General features: G+C 39.3%; 1 protein-coding gene across 1 annotated transcript; it reads right to left on the reverse strand.

Annotated features, from left to right (window-relative positions):
* Positions 1-397: 397 nt before the first annotated feature.
* LOC108034399 (mucin-5AC) lies at positions 398-4130 on the reverse strand. The gene is made up of 3 exons (XM_050886077.1): positions 4068-4130; positions 1507-3888; positions 398-1422 (listed from the first exon to the last, which is right to left on the reverse strand). Exons 1-3 carry the CDS (start codon positions 4072-4074, stop codon positions 398-400), a joined length of 3414 nt encoding a protein of 1137 aa, XP_050742034.1. The 5' UTR covers positions 4075-4130.
* Between the last annotated feature and the right edge of the window lie 13777 nt (positions 4131-17907).

A 17907-nucleotide genomic window follows, 5' to 3' on the forward strand; every position in this document is an offset into this window, starting at 1 on the left:
CCCTCGAAATCCTTTGGCCAGGAGGCTCTACAATCCAATCGTCTTGTTACCTGTCGGGGGAATCGACTATGCTAAGTGGTGAATTATCTTTTTTCCCCATTTCGTTTGGCTCGCTTCGGTTTCGTTTTCACTTTCGTTTTGTTGCGACAAGTTACGGAAAAGGGTTTGCATGTAATTGATACGATAACTGGTTCAAAGTGTATGTCTTAAATGCTTAACACTGCAAAAAAGCGTTTGAAAAGCCCTAGAAGTGAGAGGCAAATAAAATTGGATAAACGACTCTCAATTACTGAGCATTTGTGCATTTACACAATTGATTTTGAGGGTTAGAAAAGAAAACTAATGAAGTGAAGTATTGCTGTTCATTCTATTTTATTATACATACTATATATATTATTTAATAATCCACATACAGACACCTTTCATTTGGCATAGCTGTGCACTGAAGAAGCTTATCATCGAAGACCATTCCCTCCTCGCATAGTACAGCATATGGAATGGGGTAATCACAAACGACATAGCGACTGCAATCTTTGGGATAGGCAAGAACAGTTCCTAAAGCTTGGCCACAACAAATATTGGGGGTGTACGGATCTAGAGTTGTTGGGGCTGGTACAGTTGTTGTTGTCGATTCTGTTGTTGATTTTGTGGTTGTCGTTGGAGTTGTTGAAACTGTTGTTAATTCGGTAGTGGTTGTATCGGGTGTTGTTGAAACTGTAGTTGATTCTGTGGTAGTTGCCTTCGGAGTTGTTGAAACTGTTGTTGATTCGGTAGTGGTTGTATCGAGTGTTGTAGAAGCTGTAGTTGGTTCTGTGATAGTTGTCTTCGGAGTTGTTGAAACTGTTGTTGATTCCGTAGTCCGTGGTGTTGTTGAATCACTAGTAGTTGTTGAAAGCGTGGTTAATGGTGTAGTGGTAGTGATAGGCTCCTTAGTAGTCGAAGAATCTGTGGTCACAGTTGTCAGTCCTGGTGTGGTTACCTTTGGACTACAACCGGCTAATTGGGGATCCATGCAAAACAGATCAGTGGGACTGAACTCCATGCCGCTTGGACAGTCGTAGCCAACGGGTATCGGATGTTCACATTTAATAAACTTGCTGCAATTTTTGGGATACGGTACCAAAGAGCCGTCTGTCTTGCCTTCACAGATTCCCTCAGCAGGTTTCGTAGTAGTAGAAGAGGTGGTTGTTCCCAATTCAGTTGTGGAAGATTCTGGATCAGTAGTTGTAGAAGCTGTTGAAGGTTTTGTAGTAGTTACTGGGGATGTTTCTGTAGTCGATTCTGTTAATGTTTCTGTCGTTGACTCTGTCGATGATTCGGTGGATGATTCTGTTGATGATTCCGTTGTTGATTCCGTTGTTGATTGTGCTGTTGATTGTGTTGTTGATTCTGTTGTTGAATGCGTTGTTGATTCCGTTGATGACTGTGTCGACAATTCTGTCGTTGACTCAGTGGAATATATCGTTGTTGGCTCAGTGGTTGATATAGTAGATGAAGCCGTTGTTAGTTCAGAAGTTGTTGTACTCGTTTCCCCATCATGTGAAGTCGTTGTCGATTGCGATGGCTTAGCAGCGGTTGTAAACGAACAGTTAGCAAGAGAGGCATCCACACACTTGCCTTGCTCCACACTAAACTCATCTCCTTTGTCGCAATCGAAGGCCTCTGCAATGGGCCTATCGCACTTGATGTATTTTGAGCAATCGTTAGGATAGGCGACCAGGTCACCATCATTTACATCGTCACAGGGTCCTTTCTGAGGTGGTGGTCTTGTAACCGGTGCAGTTGTAGTGGGTTCAGTTGTAGTCGATGTGGTTGAAGTGTAATCCCATCGACAGGCATCGGATGGAACATCCGCTCCACATTTTTCAGAAATGGGATCGTAGTACTCCCCACAATTACAAACATCCGTCATGTAAATGTAATCATCCACACAACGTATGAACCATTGACAGTTATCCGGATATGGAAAGGTCTCCCGACTGCTATTTGTGCACATGGTCGGTTCCTGAGGTGGTCTTGTGTAGCCTGGTTCTGCCGTCGTTGTGCTCTGATCTCCCTCACAATCACTTTCCTCCCAACTATCGATGCATTTCTGTAACTTCGAACTGAAGAATGTATCATCGGGACAGAAGAAGGCTATTGGAATCGGTGCAACGCACACAATATACTTATTGCAATTCTTGGGATAAGCTATATTCTCATTCTCATTCCGACCCCCACAAATACCCCTGGTTGGAGACACAGTTGTGGTTGTCTTTTGAGTGGTTGAGGGTTCCAGAGTTGTGGTTTTGGGGGTGGTAGTTCTTTCTGTTGTCGTGGCCTCTGTGGTTGTTGTTGTGGTGGTGGCTTGCGAGGCCTTACAAGCATCGGGTGACACATTCGGTCCGCACTGACCTGTCGAAGGATCGAAGTAACTTGCATATATGCAAGGTGCCAAGGCCCACTTTCCATCTCCCAAGCAAAGGTAATACTTGCTGCAATCTTCGGTATAAGGAAATGAAGCTCCCATCTCCTGGCCTGCACAAAACTGATCGGGACCTAAAGTGGTGGCTTCCGTGGTGGTCGTCGTTGTTGTAGTGGTTCTTTGAGTGGTTGTGGTGGATTCAGTTGTTGGAATAGGAGTGGTTGTGCGATCTCCAAGGCACACAACATCTTTGGGATCATCGCATAGAAGCAGATCGGGATTAAAGAGGGTGGTAGGCGGACAATGGCCCATTGCCACTTGATTGCCTTTGCAAATCAGGTACTCGGAACAATTTCCGATGTAGGCGAATATAGTGCCATCAGGTTGATCCTTGCAGTCATTTGGATCCACATCAGAGGGAAGTCCAGCAGTAGTGGTTGAAATAATTTCAGTGGTTGTAGTAGATCTTTCTGTGGTTGTGGTTGTGGTTGATCCTTCGGTGGGTCGAGGAGAAGGCGTTGCAGTTATTGAGGGAGTGGTTGGTTTCTCGGTAGTTCTTGGAGTTGTAGGATATGGCGAGGGATCGCACGACACGGAATCGGGTGTATCGCAGATATGCAGCCAGGAATTAAAGAGCTTATCCGGCTGGCAGTAATCCAAGTCAGTGCAACCGTTCTTGCACCTCAAGTACCCACTGCAATTGTAGGGATACTCATAGAAACCATTTCCTTTGGGCACACAGTAATCTTCCTCTACACCCTCCGGAGTTGGGCCGCAAACCCCATCCTCTTCAGTGGTTGAAGTGCGTGGTATTTCTGTGGTGGTTGTGGGTAGAGGTCTCTCATCGCAATCCACTTCGTCGGGAGTATCGCAAATGCCCAGGATTATGTTAAAGAGCTTGTCTTCAATACAATAATTAAGCACGGGCCAACCGTGGGTACAGTTTATGTAGGCCTGGCAGTTGTAGGGATACGAATGGAGCGAGCCATCCTTGTAGTTACGACAGAAATCTTCTGAAACTCCGGGTGGTGCAGCTGGTGGATCCCAACTGGAAGTTGGAGAATAACTAGAGGGAGTAGACGAAGTACTGTCTGTGGTTATCTTATCGGTACTGGACGTTGGTTCCGGCGTTATTTTGGTGGTTCCATCGGTCGGCACTGGGGTCTCTATCGTGTAGTAAATACACTCCACTGCTTGGGGATAATTGCACTGCTGAGTCTTGTTATCCCACCAGAGACTTGCTGGACACAACTTCACCGTCGGGTATAGGCAATCGCACACCAGGAAGAGGCTACAATTATCCGGATAGGGAACCAAGGCCCCAAAGCTCTTGCCCTCGCACATCACCTGGTTTTCGTATCGCTGCTCATTGTTGCAGGTTTCATGGCGGGGTTCAATCTGCGCCAGGGCTAAGACATTTAGCTGCCAGCTCCAGAGCACGGCTATAGCCACCAGGAACCCCGGCAAGAGGTCGGAAATCGTTACTGAAATGAAAGATAAAAATGAATTACTCAATTTCAAGATAGTTGTATTAAAAAAAACTGCCTATGAATGTTGGAGGTTTTATGTATTTACATCGCAGAGAACTCTCTTTTCGCAACATTTTAAAATTTTTTTTGTAAAGGTGTATTAATATAAATTACTATTAATTTCTATGGTTTACCTTGCATAACAGATTTTCACTCTAATTTAAATTATTTTTCTTTAAAGCAGTCTTTCCTCTTCGGCGATTAATTCCACACTGACTTCTTAACTGGGCCAACTGTCTTGTCTATAGCTAGAAGCCTCCTCTGATATGAAGTCGCCTGCTTATATTAATGACATATTGATTAGATTTAATAAGAAATTCTTTGAAATTAATAAGAAAACGTACTGTTGGTTTATTATTATAACTCATCGCATGTGCCTAAAATGTGAATTTTCGTTATCTTTATCTATTGAATTATTTAGTTTAAGTGCCATATCAACACGAGCAGGTCGCGGCGTTGATGAATTGATTCCCGTAATATTCTATACTTTGTGATAAACCAATTACGTATGGAAGTCTTATCTTGACGTCATAGCTTGTTTTGTTTACAAAGGTAAATCTAAAAGAATTATTGCCGAAAGGTTTTTGGGGGCGTTCTTCGCGTTCTCATGGTATTTGAATATTTGCAGACACGTCTTTTTCCGAAAATGATTGTCATTTTATATTCCTTCATTTCGAAGGTAAATCATTTTATCCTGTTGGCGTGTGTTTTGTGTGCGCCATTTGCCAGTCTTATTGCTCTTGTTATTACACTTATTGCTCTTGTTCGAGTTCCTGCTTTTGTTGGGACTTTAATGAGGCAACGTGACCTTTCCGACACCGGGGTTCGTGTCGCACTTTATGATCTGCACTCGACGGGTAAATTACACAAATAAAAATGCGTGCATAAACATAAATGAAGCTAGAAGTTTAATGCGCAGCCGGCCATTAAAATTAAGCGACAAAACATGAGTGGCAAACAAAGAGGGTGCATAAAAAATGTAAGCAAAAATTTATATGTTTTTATTTTTAAATACTAAAAATATTCCAGTTTTATCTTAAAGAATGCGTGCTGCAGTTGCTTGGGGATTTTCAATTTGTGCGGAAAAGTATTTTTTTAAGCATCAAAGTCTAGAGGTTTTTTGCGCTTCTTTTTCGCTACCTCCCCAGGCGATTTTTAGTTAAAAAACGCTCACAAACTTGGAAAATATAAAGTGCAGCCTAAAAGACCAAAGCCAGTCGAATAAATATAAAGTTGCTGGCAGAAAAAGTGCATAATATTAAAGAGTTCTAGGAAGAGTAAGTAGTTTGAAAATATACGTTTTTCATTTAATAATGAATATTGATACAGAATTTTGTCTATTTGGTTTTAAAAAAATGCTTTAAATAATAGGAAAATCCTATCAATTTATTTAAATAAAAGTAGCGAGAAGCCTTTCCGAGATACAAATACCCATAATCAAATGCTCCCTCCCTTTTGGCCTAACTTGGTCTTGGACAATTTTTCAGCTTGATCTGTTGGCTGCTGTCAAGCGTTTGATCTGCAACAGATTGAACTATCAATTATGCCCCAGCATCCGACGTGACCAGCAACTGACATGTGGCACATGCCACTGGGGCAAGTGGCCGCCTCCCTTCCCAAATCCATGACCTAGGAAATAAGGAGCGGGGACCAGCAGGTGGCTGCGTTAAAGCGGACGTTTAGTTACAGCTGAGCACCTGGTCGCCTTTCTGCCCGCCTGGCTGCCCCTCAAAGGAAATGGGTGGGAAAGGCGGGGGAAAATCAAGGGAAAACGTGTCCGCCATGCAAGAAAGCTCGGGGTCTCCCCTCTCCAGAGCTGCCCTCCTTGTTTGAGTTGCATGAAATTGAACCGATGCGTGTGTCGCCAGCGACTGGAAAGGATTCTCGACGGGCTGATGGGGGATTGTACTATACATATGTGCCGCAATGCATCCTGGGGGCCTTGATTCATCACGGAGTCTGGCGGCACTCGTGTGATTTTCCACCGTCCAGAGATTATGGTGAAAAAGAATTTAGATCCCATTTGAAAGAGGCTCCAAAAGTTTTAACATTTATTAGAAGATATCGAATACATAAGTACTATTTGTTTTGTTTTTAATAGCCGATTTAATGAAATAGTATTAAAACTCTTCAGGGTGAAACCCCACTTTAGTTATATGCAGATTAAGTTTTAATTAAAAATGGAAAGCCTTTAAAAATCTCCATGCCTCTGCCTAAACTTCCAAAGAAATCCTGACAAATGGACTGTTTAATTACCGCTGAGTTGAGAATCGAGTAAATAAAATTCTACAAAAACGCAATCATTCTGTGATTATTGACTACCAACCAAGAGCCAACCGAATCACCAACCAAAGTCACTGAGCAAGCTAAAAAACAAACAAACAAACAAAGTGAACATAATATGCATGTGTATCCTTTCCGTACCAATGCCAAAGGTCCTTGGCTTTGTTTTCGCTTTTTGCCTTATCCTTTTTTTTGCTGTTAATTAAAATCCAATGATTCCTAGAACCTGCTTTGGTCTTCTTTTAATTTCTCTTGCTTTTGTTTTGCTGAATTTACATTTTTTTGCTGGTCTTCCCAAAAGTCTTCTATAAGTTTTTTATTTTTTTTTTTCATTTCTTTTTGGTTGTATGCTCTGAGTTTTTAATTGCATACATTTTTGCAAAGCTTGTTGGTAAGAATTTTCTCGTTTACCTTTGTAGATGCAGTTGTTGTTATAGGCAACTACAATCAGGAAAATTAAAAATATTTTTTCCCCTACCAGATTGCGGAATTTTCATTCCAGTACTGGCTGTAAATAAACGTTGAGATATATTTCGTATAAAAAAATATGAGAACGGCTGAAATGGAATGCAGACTGAGATAGAAGAAGAGGAGTAGAAAAATGTAAGGAAATGCAGTTGAGCTCGATGACCTAAATCAAAATATAAAAATGAATCGAGTAAGAGCTGTGTGGTATGTGAATATTTTTAATCTCTGGTAAAATAAGAATTTATTGATTGCTGGAATTTGTGAGAGGAATTAAAGTGGGTAAGAACAGGAAAACGAAAGTGTGGATAAATATTATATTTTTAATTCAAATCAAATGACCTTTAACATCATAAAATAATTAAGATTTTATAACATATTGTAAAAATATCCTTCAATATGGTGCATTTTAGAGACATAAAGCTCACTCCGACTTTTTACCTATTTCTCAGCAATTCTCTTTTCCTTGGAGAGATGCCCTCGGCTTTCGAATATAAAGTTAGCGCCTGCGTTTCTACTCGGTAGGAGAATGTAAACTTCGGCTTTTTGAACGACAAAATCGAAGAGAACTCTATTCTATTAGGCCAAATGGAATCAGTTGCTTTTAAGCTGAGGCCGAAGGCAAAAGGTTCTGCAGTCTACCTCTACAGATTTTTCTTTGCTTTTTCTATTCCCCGAAACACGCGAATTGAACTCTGTTCGACTTAGATTGTCCCACAAATGCAGCGGCAATTAATCTTATCTAGGGAGATATAAGCCACTTTCACTGCAGGTGAAAAGAAAATGTACATATTAATAGGTGTTAAAATCCCAGGAAGCGAAATTGCGGCATTTCGTGTGAAAATGCAATTAAAAATGCTTTCTCCAACGGAGACCGAAACTTATTAATTGCACGACAAGGCGAACCCGAATTGCCCCTACTAGAGCAATTTTTTAATTGAGCAAGTACATGAAAAGCAAACAAAAGGCATACAAAGGATGCACTTCCCACTTGGCCCTGGCGAAGATTAGCTGCCTGCAGGATGAGGTTGCGGAACATGCAAATGCCAACCATGATTTATGCCGGAGTCGGGGTGAAAGTCAGAGCTTAGGGCCTGCACAGCAAAAAAGTATGCTATGAATGAAGAACAGTCGCCTTTTAGAGTTTTTTAAGCTTAAATTATAATATTGCATACTTTTAGGTACTTTACAGAATTTGAATGTGATTTGGAATTTTTGTGAATTGTGTGGAACTTCATGTCATTATAATGTTTTGTTTTTTAATTAAATATAAAATGTTTCTATTAATGTTGGAATGTCAGTCTTCTGTTTATTTATAAAGGGTACATATAAAGTAAGGGCTTGTCCACTTTTGCTTAAGGCCTAGTGTATTATTATTACTATATTAATATGTTATTATTAATACTTTCTCAGGGTGTACCGCCTAGCAGGCAGTTATGCACTCGAGGCATTTGTTGCATGCTGACAGAATGGGAAAGACGGGGAAAGTGGCCAGGATACACGGTGTCGGATGTGCATTCCCAGGCCCGGGGCAAAGTGTGCTCATGATTGTTGTTAGCTCGTAAGCAAAGCGAAACAAAACCCAACAAAAGTCCTGCCCCAGGAAGCTCGACATGCTCGTCATGGAGCTGGCACCGCTTTCGAGCTTCAATCACACTTCATTCGGTTCCCGGACTCCAGGTTTCCCTTTTCATTACGTTAAATTAAAGCGACTGCGAGGGTTTCCATTCATTCATCACTCTCCATCGAAAAGCCTGACGTTTTCCTTGGCTCGGTGACAAAAACAAAAAAAAGCAGGTTGCGAAAATGCGCTGTGGGAAATGTGTGAAATTTCCCAGCTGCAGCGGCGGCAGCAAAAACTGTAGCTCGGAAAACTTTCTGGCCAGCCTGCTCGGCGTTGGTTAAAAATTTAAATTTTCATTTTCTGCAGCAAATTGGGGGATTGCAACAAAAAAAAAATAAAGATACGATGGCAGCAGTTTGTGGCTGAGAAAAAGAAAAGTGGAAAAGCAAGCGCGGAGTTTTGCTTGTGAAATTTGTGTTTTTGTTTTGTTTTTGCCACAAAAGTGTGCTCGTTGTCGCCATCTCGCTCCAGCAAGGATCTTACCTTTGCATTCTGCCATTGTGGCTATTGTTGTTGTTGTTCGTGTGAGTGCCACACAGTTTCAAGTGCGAACTGCATACTGCTTTTGTCGCATTTGCGGTTTTGTTGTTTTGTGGGATGGAGTGAAGTGGAGCGAATCGCCGGAAAACGGGGAAGGAGTAGGTAAAGTGAACTAAATGTTGCTGCCACCTGAAACCCGATTTTCAGCACATCCCTGCACTGGGAAAAATATTAGTAAGTAATTAAGAAAAGGGTAAAAATATTGAAATATCGAGACTTACTAATTGCGCCTAAGAAGTTTGAGGTGCCCCAATATAAATTTTTATTCACAACAGACTTAAACAATAAAAATTGAAGGTTTCTAATTTAAAGATTTAACTGAATAAAATAATACATTTCGTGAGTATTTTGTTGATTCTAAATTTTTACTTTCCCAAAAAATTTGGGGTATGTAAATTGGATCCATAGCCATAACTTTAGTAATTGGATCCTGATTTCGGAGGTTGATGTCTCTGTGAGTTTGTAGTTGAATTCTTAATTATTATACATTGAAATTTTTATGTTTTAAGGGGGTCACAATTTAACCCATTTTCATGTTCCATTTTTCTGTACTTCCAATGGTTTTTAGTGAGGTAACCCAAACCCTTAACTATGTCAATTGGATCCAGATTTCGGAGGTTGATGTCTCTATGAGTTTGTGGTTGAATTCTTAATTATTATACTTTAAAATATTTATGTTTTAAGAGGGTCACATTTTTAACCCATTTTCATGTTCAATTTTCTGTTCTTCCCATTGTTTTTTAGTAAGGTCGCCCAAAAATTCACTTCTAAACTCCATAACTTTGGTGATTGGATCCTTATTTCGGAGGTTGATGTCTCTATGAGTTTGTGGTTGAATTCTTAATTATTATACATTAAAATATTTATGTTTTAAGAGGGTCACATTTTTAACCCATTTTCATGTTCCACTTTTCTGTACTTCCAATGGGTTTCAGTAAGGTAACCCAAAAATTCTCTTCTAAATTCCATAACTTTGTCAACTGGATCTGGATTTCGGAGGTTGATGTCTCTATCAGTTTGTGGTTGAATTTTTAATTATTAAACCAGAAAATTTTTATGTTTTAAGAGGTTAACAATTTTAACCCATTTTCATGTTCCATTTTTCTATACTTCCAATGGTTTTTAGTAAGGTAGCCCAAAAATTCATTTCTAAACTCCATAACTTTGGTGATTGGATCCTGATTTCGGAGGTTGATGTCTCTATGAGTTTGTGGTTGAATTTTTAATTATTATACATTAAAATATTTATGTTTTAAGAGGGTCACATTTTTAACCCATTTTCATGTTCAATTTTCTGTTCTTCCCATTGTTTTTTAGTAAGGTCGCCCAAAAATTCACTTCTAAACTCCATAACTTTGGTGATTGGATCCTTATTTCGGAGGTTGATGTCTCTATGAGTTTGTGGTTGAATTCTTAATTATTATACATTAAAATATTTATGTTTTAAGAGGGTCACATTTTTAACCCATTTTCATGTTCCACTTTTCTGTATTTCCAATGGTATTTAGTGAGGTAACCCAAAAATTCTCTTCTAAATTCCATAACTTTGTCAACTGGATCTGGATTTCGGAGGTTGATGTCTCTATCAGTTTGTGGTTGAATTTTTAATTATTAAACCAGAAAATTTTTATGTTTTAAGAGGTTAACAATTTTAACCCATTTTCATGTTCCATTTTTCTATACTTCCAATGGTTTTTAGTAAGGTAGCCCAAAAATTCATTTCTAAACTCCATAACTTTGGTGATTGGATCCTGATTTCGGAGGTTGATGTCTCTATGAGTTTGTGGTTGAATTCTTAATTATTATACATTAAAATATTTTTAACCCATTTTCATGTTCCACTTGCACAATATGGTTTTTACTTCATGAAGGATAATTACTTTTTTAAACAAATTTTCGTGTTTTTCTTGAGTGTACCCCTTCAACCTCTCATGTACCTTTCCCCTCTTAGATACTGTCTTTATCTATTTGCTGTAGGCAGTCTTCTCCCTTAGTGCCTGACACAGGCGTATTTTTTCGGTTTCAATTTATGAGGCAACTGCTGCCGAAAGAGGGGTTCAAAGGGGTCTTTGAGAAGGGGTTTTAGCGAGGGGCAAGCAATGGGAGGATTTTGAGTGCCGAGGGGGGCTGCGAAATGAAGTGCACTTGCAGCTCCTTCAACTCCACTTGACTCGAGCAAACGACAAACGACAAGAGGCGATGGCAGCCAGTCTGCTCTGTTTTTGTGGTCCGACCGCAGTTTTCCGCTTTTCCCCTCCTCGAATTTTCCCCCCTTAGCATGTCATTTGCAGTTTTTCATCGTCTGCGCCTGTAAATGTTTTATTTGAGTATTATTACTTCTACTCTTTAACCCCGCACAATGCTGGGAAATTGCACAAAAAGCGACACAAAGGCGAGTGGATTTATATTTTTTTAACAAGTTTGATTAACCAAGCGTTGAAAAATTGTAAGCTACAAAAATGTCAGACCTTAAATTACAATTTTGTTAAAATGGGATTTGGTATTTAGTATTTCTGCCAAAAATCCCCTGCGAATCGCAGGCTTATCAGGAATTAAAGCCTCTGCCCGATTCATTATTGCATTTCGCATAAAACAATTTCCATTTATAATCAGATTATTGAAAATGTAATGCCTAACACTTTCGTGCCATTGCATTCATAAGCAAATTAGCGAGTGTCAGATTAGAAAATAATTTGCATAGTTTCGCACATTGCAAAATTAAGCTAACTAAAGGTGTTTCATTTAGGTGAAAATGCACTCTTAAAGTACTCAATCACTCCTAACAAACCAATATGAAGTGAAAATATATTTTGGTTATTACTGCTTCGATTAAATTTTCCACTAATCCCTGTTAGCTTGTCTGCTTTGGGGTTTCTGTTTACCTTTTTTTTTTAATATTTTGGAAGTGATTTCCGCTTTTTTGGGCCCACTTCCACCTGCCCCATTTTCCGAAGCTGCCGACGATGGCGTTGGAGCGTGATGAGTGCTGTTGTGGTTTGTTGGCACTTCTATTTAAACTTTTATTGCCGCTCACTTTGCCAAAAAGGTCAGGCCCAGTCAGCTGGGATTGCTTTCGGGTTGGGGTGGCGATTGCCAGGTCATGACCCCGGCGTGAGCCTTTGAGGGGTGAGGGTGTGAATATTTATGCTTGATATTTTATTCGGCAACCACTTCATGGTTTTTAGTTTTTACTTCATGCCCTTGGACGCGATTTGCTATGCCCTCAGACCATTTAGGCAAATGTTTATGGTTTTGATTATTCAAAACTCCCCCTTTCCTGTTTTATGGACTGTGGAAAAAGGTTTGCGTTGCTTAAACAAAGTGCCTCTGTGGTTGATATGGCAGCGAAAGCTGGCTATCAGTATAAAATTAAAGATGTACTTGCACTTAAAATGAATCAATAGGTTTATGAAATTTAAACCAATTGTCATTTAATTAAATTTGTTAATTTCATAATCTCACACAATCCGTTTTTGCGATTATTCATAATGATTCGCGGATGCAAAAACTGAATGCATTCAGTTCTTAATTATTTGCCAAGTCAATTAATATCTGAATGCAGATGTAAACAAGAGTCGGCACCAATTGCACAGCCCACCTCGCTTGTTTAATGTATACGCAAATAAAAAAAATATAATTTTAATTATATAAATACATTTTACAGGATTGAATTTTAATCACATTTCATTTGGTGAGATTAATTCGAACGTTGGAAGGTAAACACGTGACGTGAGCCATCAATTAAATAATATTACGACCATTTTTGTGTGCACTTTTATGACTCAATTTAAAGTTTGTAATTTGAGGAATTTACGGTCGTCGTTTGTGGAGGAAGGCGATGGCAAATGATTGCCAAAGATGATAATTGAACTTTTTAATGACAGTCAACAATTTCGGTCAAATTGTCATTTTAATTTTACGAAGTTTATCGCCCAACAGGGATAAAGGCATTTAAAATTTAACTCCCGTTGGCGCACTTTTGGCTTGCACTGGCATTTTAATTGATTTTAATAGGTAGTCATGGCGTTTCGCTTTCCGTTGGTCATTAATCGGCTTAAAGCTGACACACATATATTTATTCAATTTAAATTTATGCCACTCTCGGTATTTGTTTGGGCCGCTTCGTGTTAATTGGAAAATGCGGGTTTGTTCAGTCAGCAGCACCTGCTAAATAAATAATTCATTGAATTTCATAATTTTTTGCCCAAAAACATGGATATATTCGGTGGCATATTTGCTCAGCAGCCAAACTGCAAAAGCATTTTGCTTAATGGAATTGAAATTCCCAATTTTACTCTCAACCTAGTAATCCGCCCGAAATGAGATAATCTTCACATATCTCTCAGTTTTGCTTTGGTTGCACAAAATGTGCCATGACGTACGTGGCTTGATTGAAAATGGATATCGGTGCCGCATTCTCTGACACACTCATTACCGAGTTAATTGAATTAATTTCCAATGCGGGATGCGAACTTTGAGCTTTGGATGCATTTGGCTAATTGGCTCCTTATAATTTCTGCTGAATTTCCATTTTGCCAAGGCATGTTTTCGGTATGTTAATATTAGGTTAACGAGTTTGCCCATTTTATTTAATATCCAACAAAAAATAAATGCCTCTGAGCTTGCGTTAAAGGGTTAACGCATTATAAGTTCAAACATCCATTTATTATTTATAATGAGACATGGTAATGCGTACTTTACAGCCGGAGTTAACCCTAAATACTTTCCGGAGGGCCACTTGAGCACTTGAGCCTGGGAACTAATGAGTTTTCCTCCTGGAGATTAGGCCAGGTTATTTCACCGTTGCCAGGCGACATTGTTCAAATAGCTCACATGCATTTGCTGTTTGCCGTCTACTGTTTGCCATATGCATTGACCTGCTACTAATTTGATTAACACTCGACTCTGCGAAATCCCAGGCCTGTGTCAACACGAATGCAAAATGTTCATCCGTCGGGTTCAGATGCCAGTTCAAATATTATTTGACATCCTGCGGTGCTTGTGCAGATAAAAAAATCAGCTCAATATCAATTAAACATTCACAGTTAAAATATATATTTAAATGATTTCTTTGTTTGAGTAATGCTCAAGAAGTCGCGAAAACATGTTAAAAGAGGCCTAAAAGTATGCAGCAAAATATTTAGGCCAAGAGGGCTACATTACAAATTTACTGCATACACTTGGGTGCTGTTATAAGAGATTTTAAAACGATTTACGTATATTTTATATAAATTTCTTAGAGAATATTGTATATTTTGTCTAAAATATTTCCAAATAGTAATGTTTTGTTCTGTGTGGCGTTAGCACCAGCAATGGTAACACTTACTCATTGTTTGCCCTGCTTTCGCATTCAACTTTTGATTTCTGAAGAGGACTGCCTGCAGTCGGCAGGCACGCAGGGATTGAGTGCGAACATCGCTGGGAATTCTAGCTGCCAGGCTGCCGGGGACGGTATGGTACTCAAGGACACTCCGGCACTGGGACATTGTTGTAAGCCGGCCAGAACGACGAGCTCTGAAGACTCCTGTCCAAATATATATATTCCACAAGTGTTGGCTTGCTTTGAATGTTAATATTTGCACTTTCAATTCAAGCAACTGGCAAGTGACAATTTATTCGCTTTCGGTTTGTTAGTTGTTGGCTTTTGGTTTCCATTTCGTTGGAATTTTCTGACACTTAAGTCGGCAAACTAAATGCCATTTGCTCTTTTCCTGGTGGTATATTCTCAGATTAGAACTTTTGCCCAACAACAAGAATGAAAGACTTTTAATTGTTCCAAAATTTATGTAATTTCGTTAGGAAAAACTTTGTAAAATAACAACCATTGCTAGAAGCTTAATTCCTATTGATGGAGTATAAAAGGCAAAGGATTAAATTTCATTCATGGTAAGTGCTTTAATATCATTGTATCTTATTCAAATCCCGTTTCTTGACCATGACAGCCTGACCTGATTTGCTTACACATGCAATCTGAAATGACCACCCAAAAATAACAGCTTTTGTTTTTAATTGGTCCCTTTCTTGGCCCAAGTCCTCAACGAATTAAACTTAGATTTTGGCTTAAATTGAGCACAGGAAATCTCTTAGCACACAATCGAGCTCTTGGCCACACGGATGCTTGTTCAGCTGGCACTCGCACACACCCATTTTCCACCATTCAGTTAGTCATTCAGTCGTTCAGTCAGTTAGTAATTCATTCAGACTGCCATTCATTCGAGCCCTAATTGCGGACAAAAGTTGCTTGTCCTTGGGCCTAAGTGTTGCCGCCACTCCAGTTGACATTTGTTCGTTAATTAAACCTTTTTGTTGGTCTGCCAACTGGCAACTGAGAAACAAGCAAATTGATTTATCTTCTCAACACCTTTGGATCCCAAGGTCTGTCAAGTTTTGCCCACCCCTTTTGCCACTACGCTGCCTTTTAATGGCAAAACTTTTTCACTTAACGTTTACTCATAAATTGATTTTTACTTTTTAACGACTTCCACTGGGAGAGGTCCTTATGCATGTGGTTGGTTGTGGTGATAGGAGATCAGTGTTGTCAAACATTCGTAATGGCCAAAAAAGCCAATTTAAATGTCACTTCTCAGCACTGTAATATTTTTCCTTTATAAATGTGAACTGATTTTAATTGATTTAAATGCACACTAAATTAAAATTCATAAACAATGTCTCACTTTCTAATAAAATGCCCTAGAGTTGCAGTTTTTACCTTCAATTGAACACCATCAATTGTAAAAATGGTGCGTAGAAATATGGCTCTAAATACCAATTTTAAATTTTAAGATTTTGTGGGACCTGACATCACTGATTCGGATGATTGTGTGCCATTGCTGAGGTCTTGAGAATCCAAACTTGCACTAATGTGTGGAAGTTAGAAGGCATATGCAAGAACTTGGGTGCTGTCCTTGTCACATTATCAGGTGACACTTGGAATTTTCAATTAGTCAAGTCAAAGGTAGTGGTCAAGATTCCTCCTCAGGGGCCGACGTGTTTGGTAAACAAATTATGTGTTAATTTCGCTTATGGAAAGTTTCCCCTGCTTTGATGTTGTTGTTTAATTATGACTTGCTCTGGCTTGTAATCAATGTGCAAATTCTCGGGGCATGTCTGGGCATTCGAGAGCAGCTCTTCCTCGTTTCGCCATTATCCAAAGTTTGGATGCAGCAAGTGCAGAATTTATGCAGCTCCTAGACCTTCTCCGCCTTTGGGGGAAAACTCCTTGACATCCTTTTTGGGGGAAACTTGTGCACAATTACATGAGCATTTTGTGGCTCCACATATGAAATATGCATGCAATTTTGAATTTGCCATTCATTTAAATGCTTTCTTGATTACATTTTACGCCGGCGAGCCAAGGCCATGGCAGGATATCTTGGGCGAAATACCGCACAACCACCACACAACAGAAAAACAGGACCTTCAAAGGCTCACAAGTAATTTTATGAAACATTTTCATTGTCTCCCTGTTTATGTATTCTTGTGTGCGAAGGCTGTGGTTAAATTCTGAAGATACGTTTAAATGGGCAAAAATTCCTTGAGGTTGAAAACTGAGGGGACCAAAGCTGCCCAAGAATTGGGTCGTAAATTTGGTCTAGGTTTTTGAGTGAACTTTACTTTACTGCGGGATGAACAAAAATTATAATAGGTAATTTATAAAAATAATTTTAAAAATGCTTGCAATATATGGTGATTTTATAGAAGCAGTCATAACATTTAGGAAGTAATATATTATCATCCTCATTCAGTTAAAGCTTACATCACTTTATAAACAAACCGTATGCCCAAAAATCTCTTCTACCTTTAAGGTATTAAGAACATTCTACAGTTTTTCTATGTTTTAGCCTGTGGCAGTGCCATAAAATACTTGACAAAATATTCAATGGTTACCCAAATTGTAATTACATTTGTGCAACATATTTGCACATTCAATGCCAATGCCTTGTCCCCAACAAAAACCTGCCAGTCAATCAATTGTCCTCACTCGTTTAGACTTTCCTTCGGTTTCTTTAAGCATTTTCCTTTTCTTCTTAATATTTTGCTGGGAAGTTTTTCCGTGTCTGTGGAAAAGTTTGCCGTCAGCAAAGCAGCGAGCGACAACCCTGAAGCGAAAGGCTAAAGAAAATTGAAAGTTTTGATTTATAATCCGTAAAGTTTTTCACTTGCCTGCAGGGCCTCGAGTCCCCGGGCCACCATCCATCTATCTAACGCCATTCAAGTGCATAAATATTTTTTATTCAATAGTAATCTTTGCCCCCTCCTCTGGCGAACTTCGTGACCAGCGCCTGCAATCAGATTAAAAGCCTTTTCGGTGGCCCAGCGCAGCGGGGCTTCGAGTGGAGGGCTCCCCGGATCTCATGTCAGCGGGAGCCACACCCCATCAGGCCATCAGACCATTATTGGGCAATCAATAAATTCATAATAATTGCCCCAGGCAAGGGGAGCGAAACGAAACTATCCGACAAGTTCCTTGACTTTTCTCATGGCGGACTCATATTTATGGCTACAAAGTTTCGCTCTTGGCGGTTCATAAATGGTGTGGTTAGGTTCGGGGAGGCAGCTTTGGAGGATGCTAGGCATAAGGATCCTTCCCGGAATGACGTGCAACGTGGCTGCTGTGGTGTATGTCATTCTCGATGCCCCACAGTGTGTATTGTGCAATCGGCCTCTTGGCTCTTGTCTGGGGAGGTGCCAAATGTTCCACCCTATTTGGTTCGGTTCTGATGCCTCGAGAGCTTCCAACTGACGTTGACAGTTTTGCAACACTGCTATAAATTGGAATGCATTTAAAATGTATTTAATAAAAATCCAGTTCTATAATCAAGTACATTTTTTATAGTGTATATTGTTTAAGACCTTAAAAACAAAATATAAGCATGCTAATAACTGTATTTTAAAAAGAAAGAAAATTTCCAACCGATATCAGAATTTTAAAAATATTTTTTTCAAATTTAAAAAAGTCTTAAGTTTAGTTATGCATTATTTTACAACATTGTTTTTCTGATATGCAAATTTAAAGGACGTATATCTTCCGATTTTTTACTGTCTTAAATCTTGATAACGCT

The sequence above is a fragment of the Drosophila biarmipes genome, chromosome 3L, assembly GCF_025231255.1.
Source record: "Drosophila biarmipes strain raj3 chromosome 3L, RU_DBia_V1.1, whole genome shotgun sequence".
Taxonomy (NCBI): Eukaryota; Metazoa; Arthropoda; class Insecta; order Diptera; family Drosophilidae; genus Drosophila; species Drosophila biarmipes.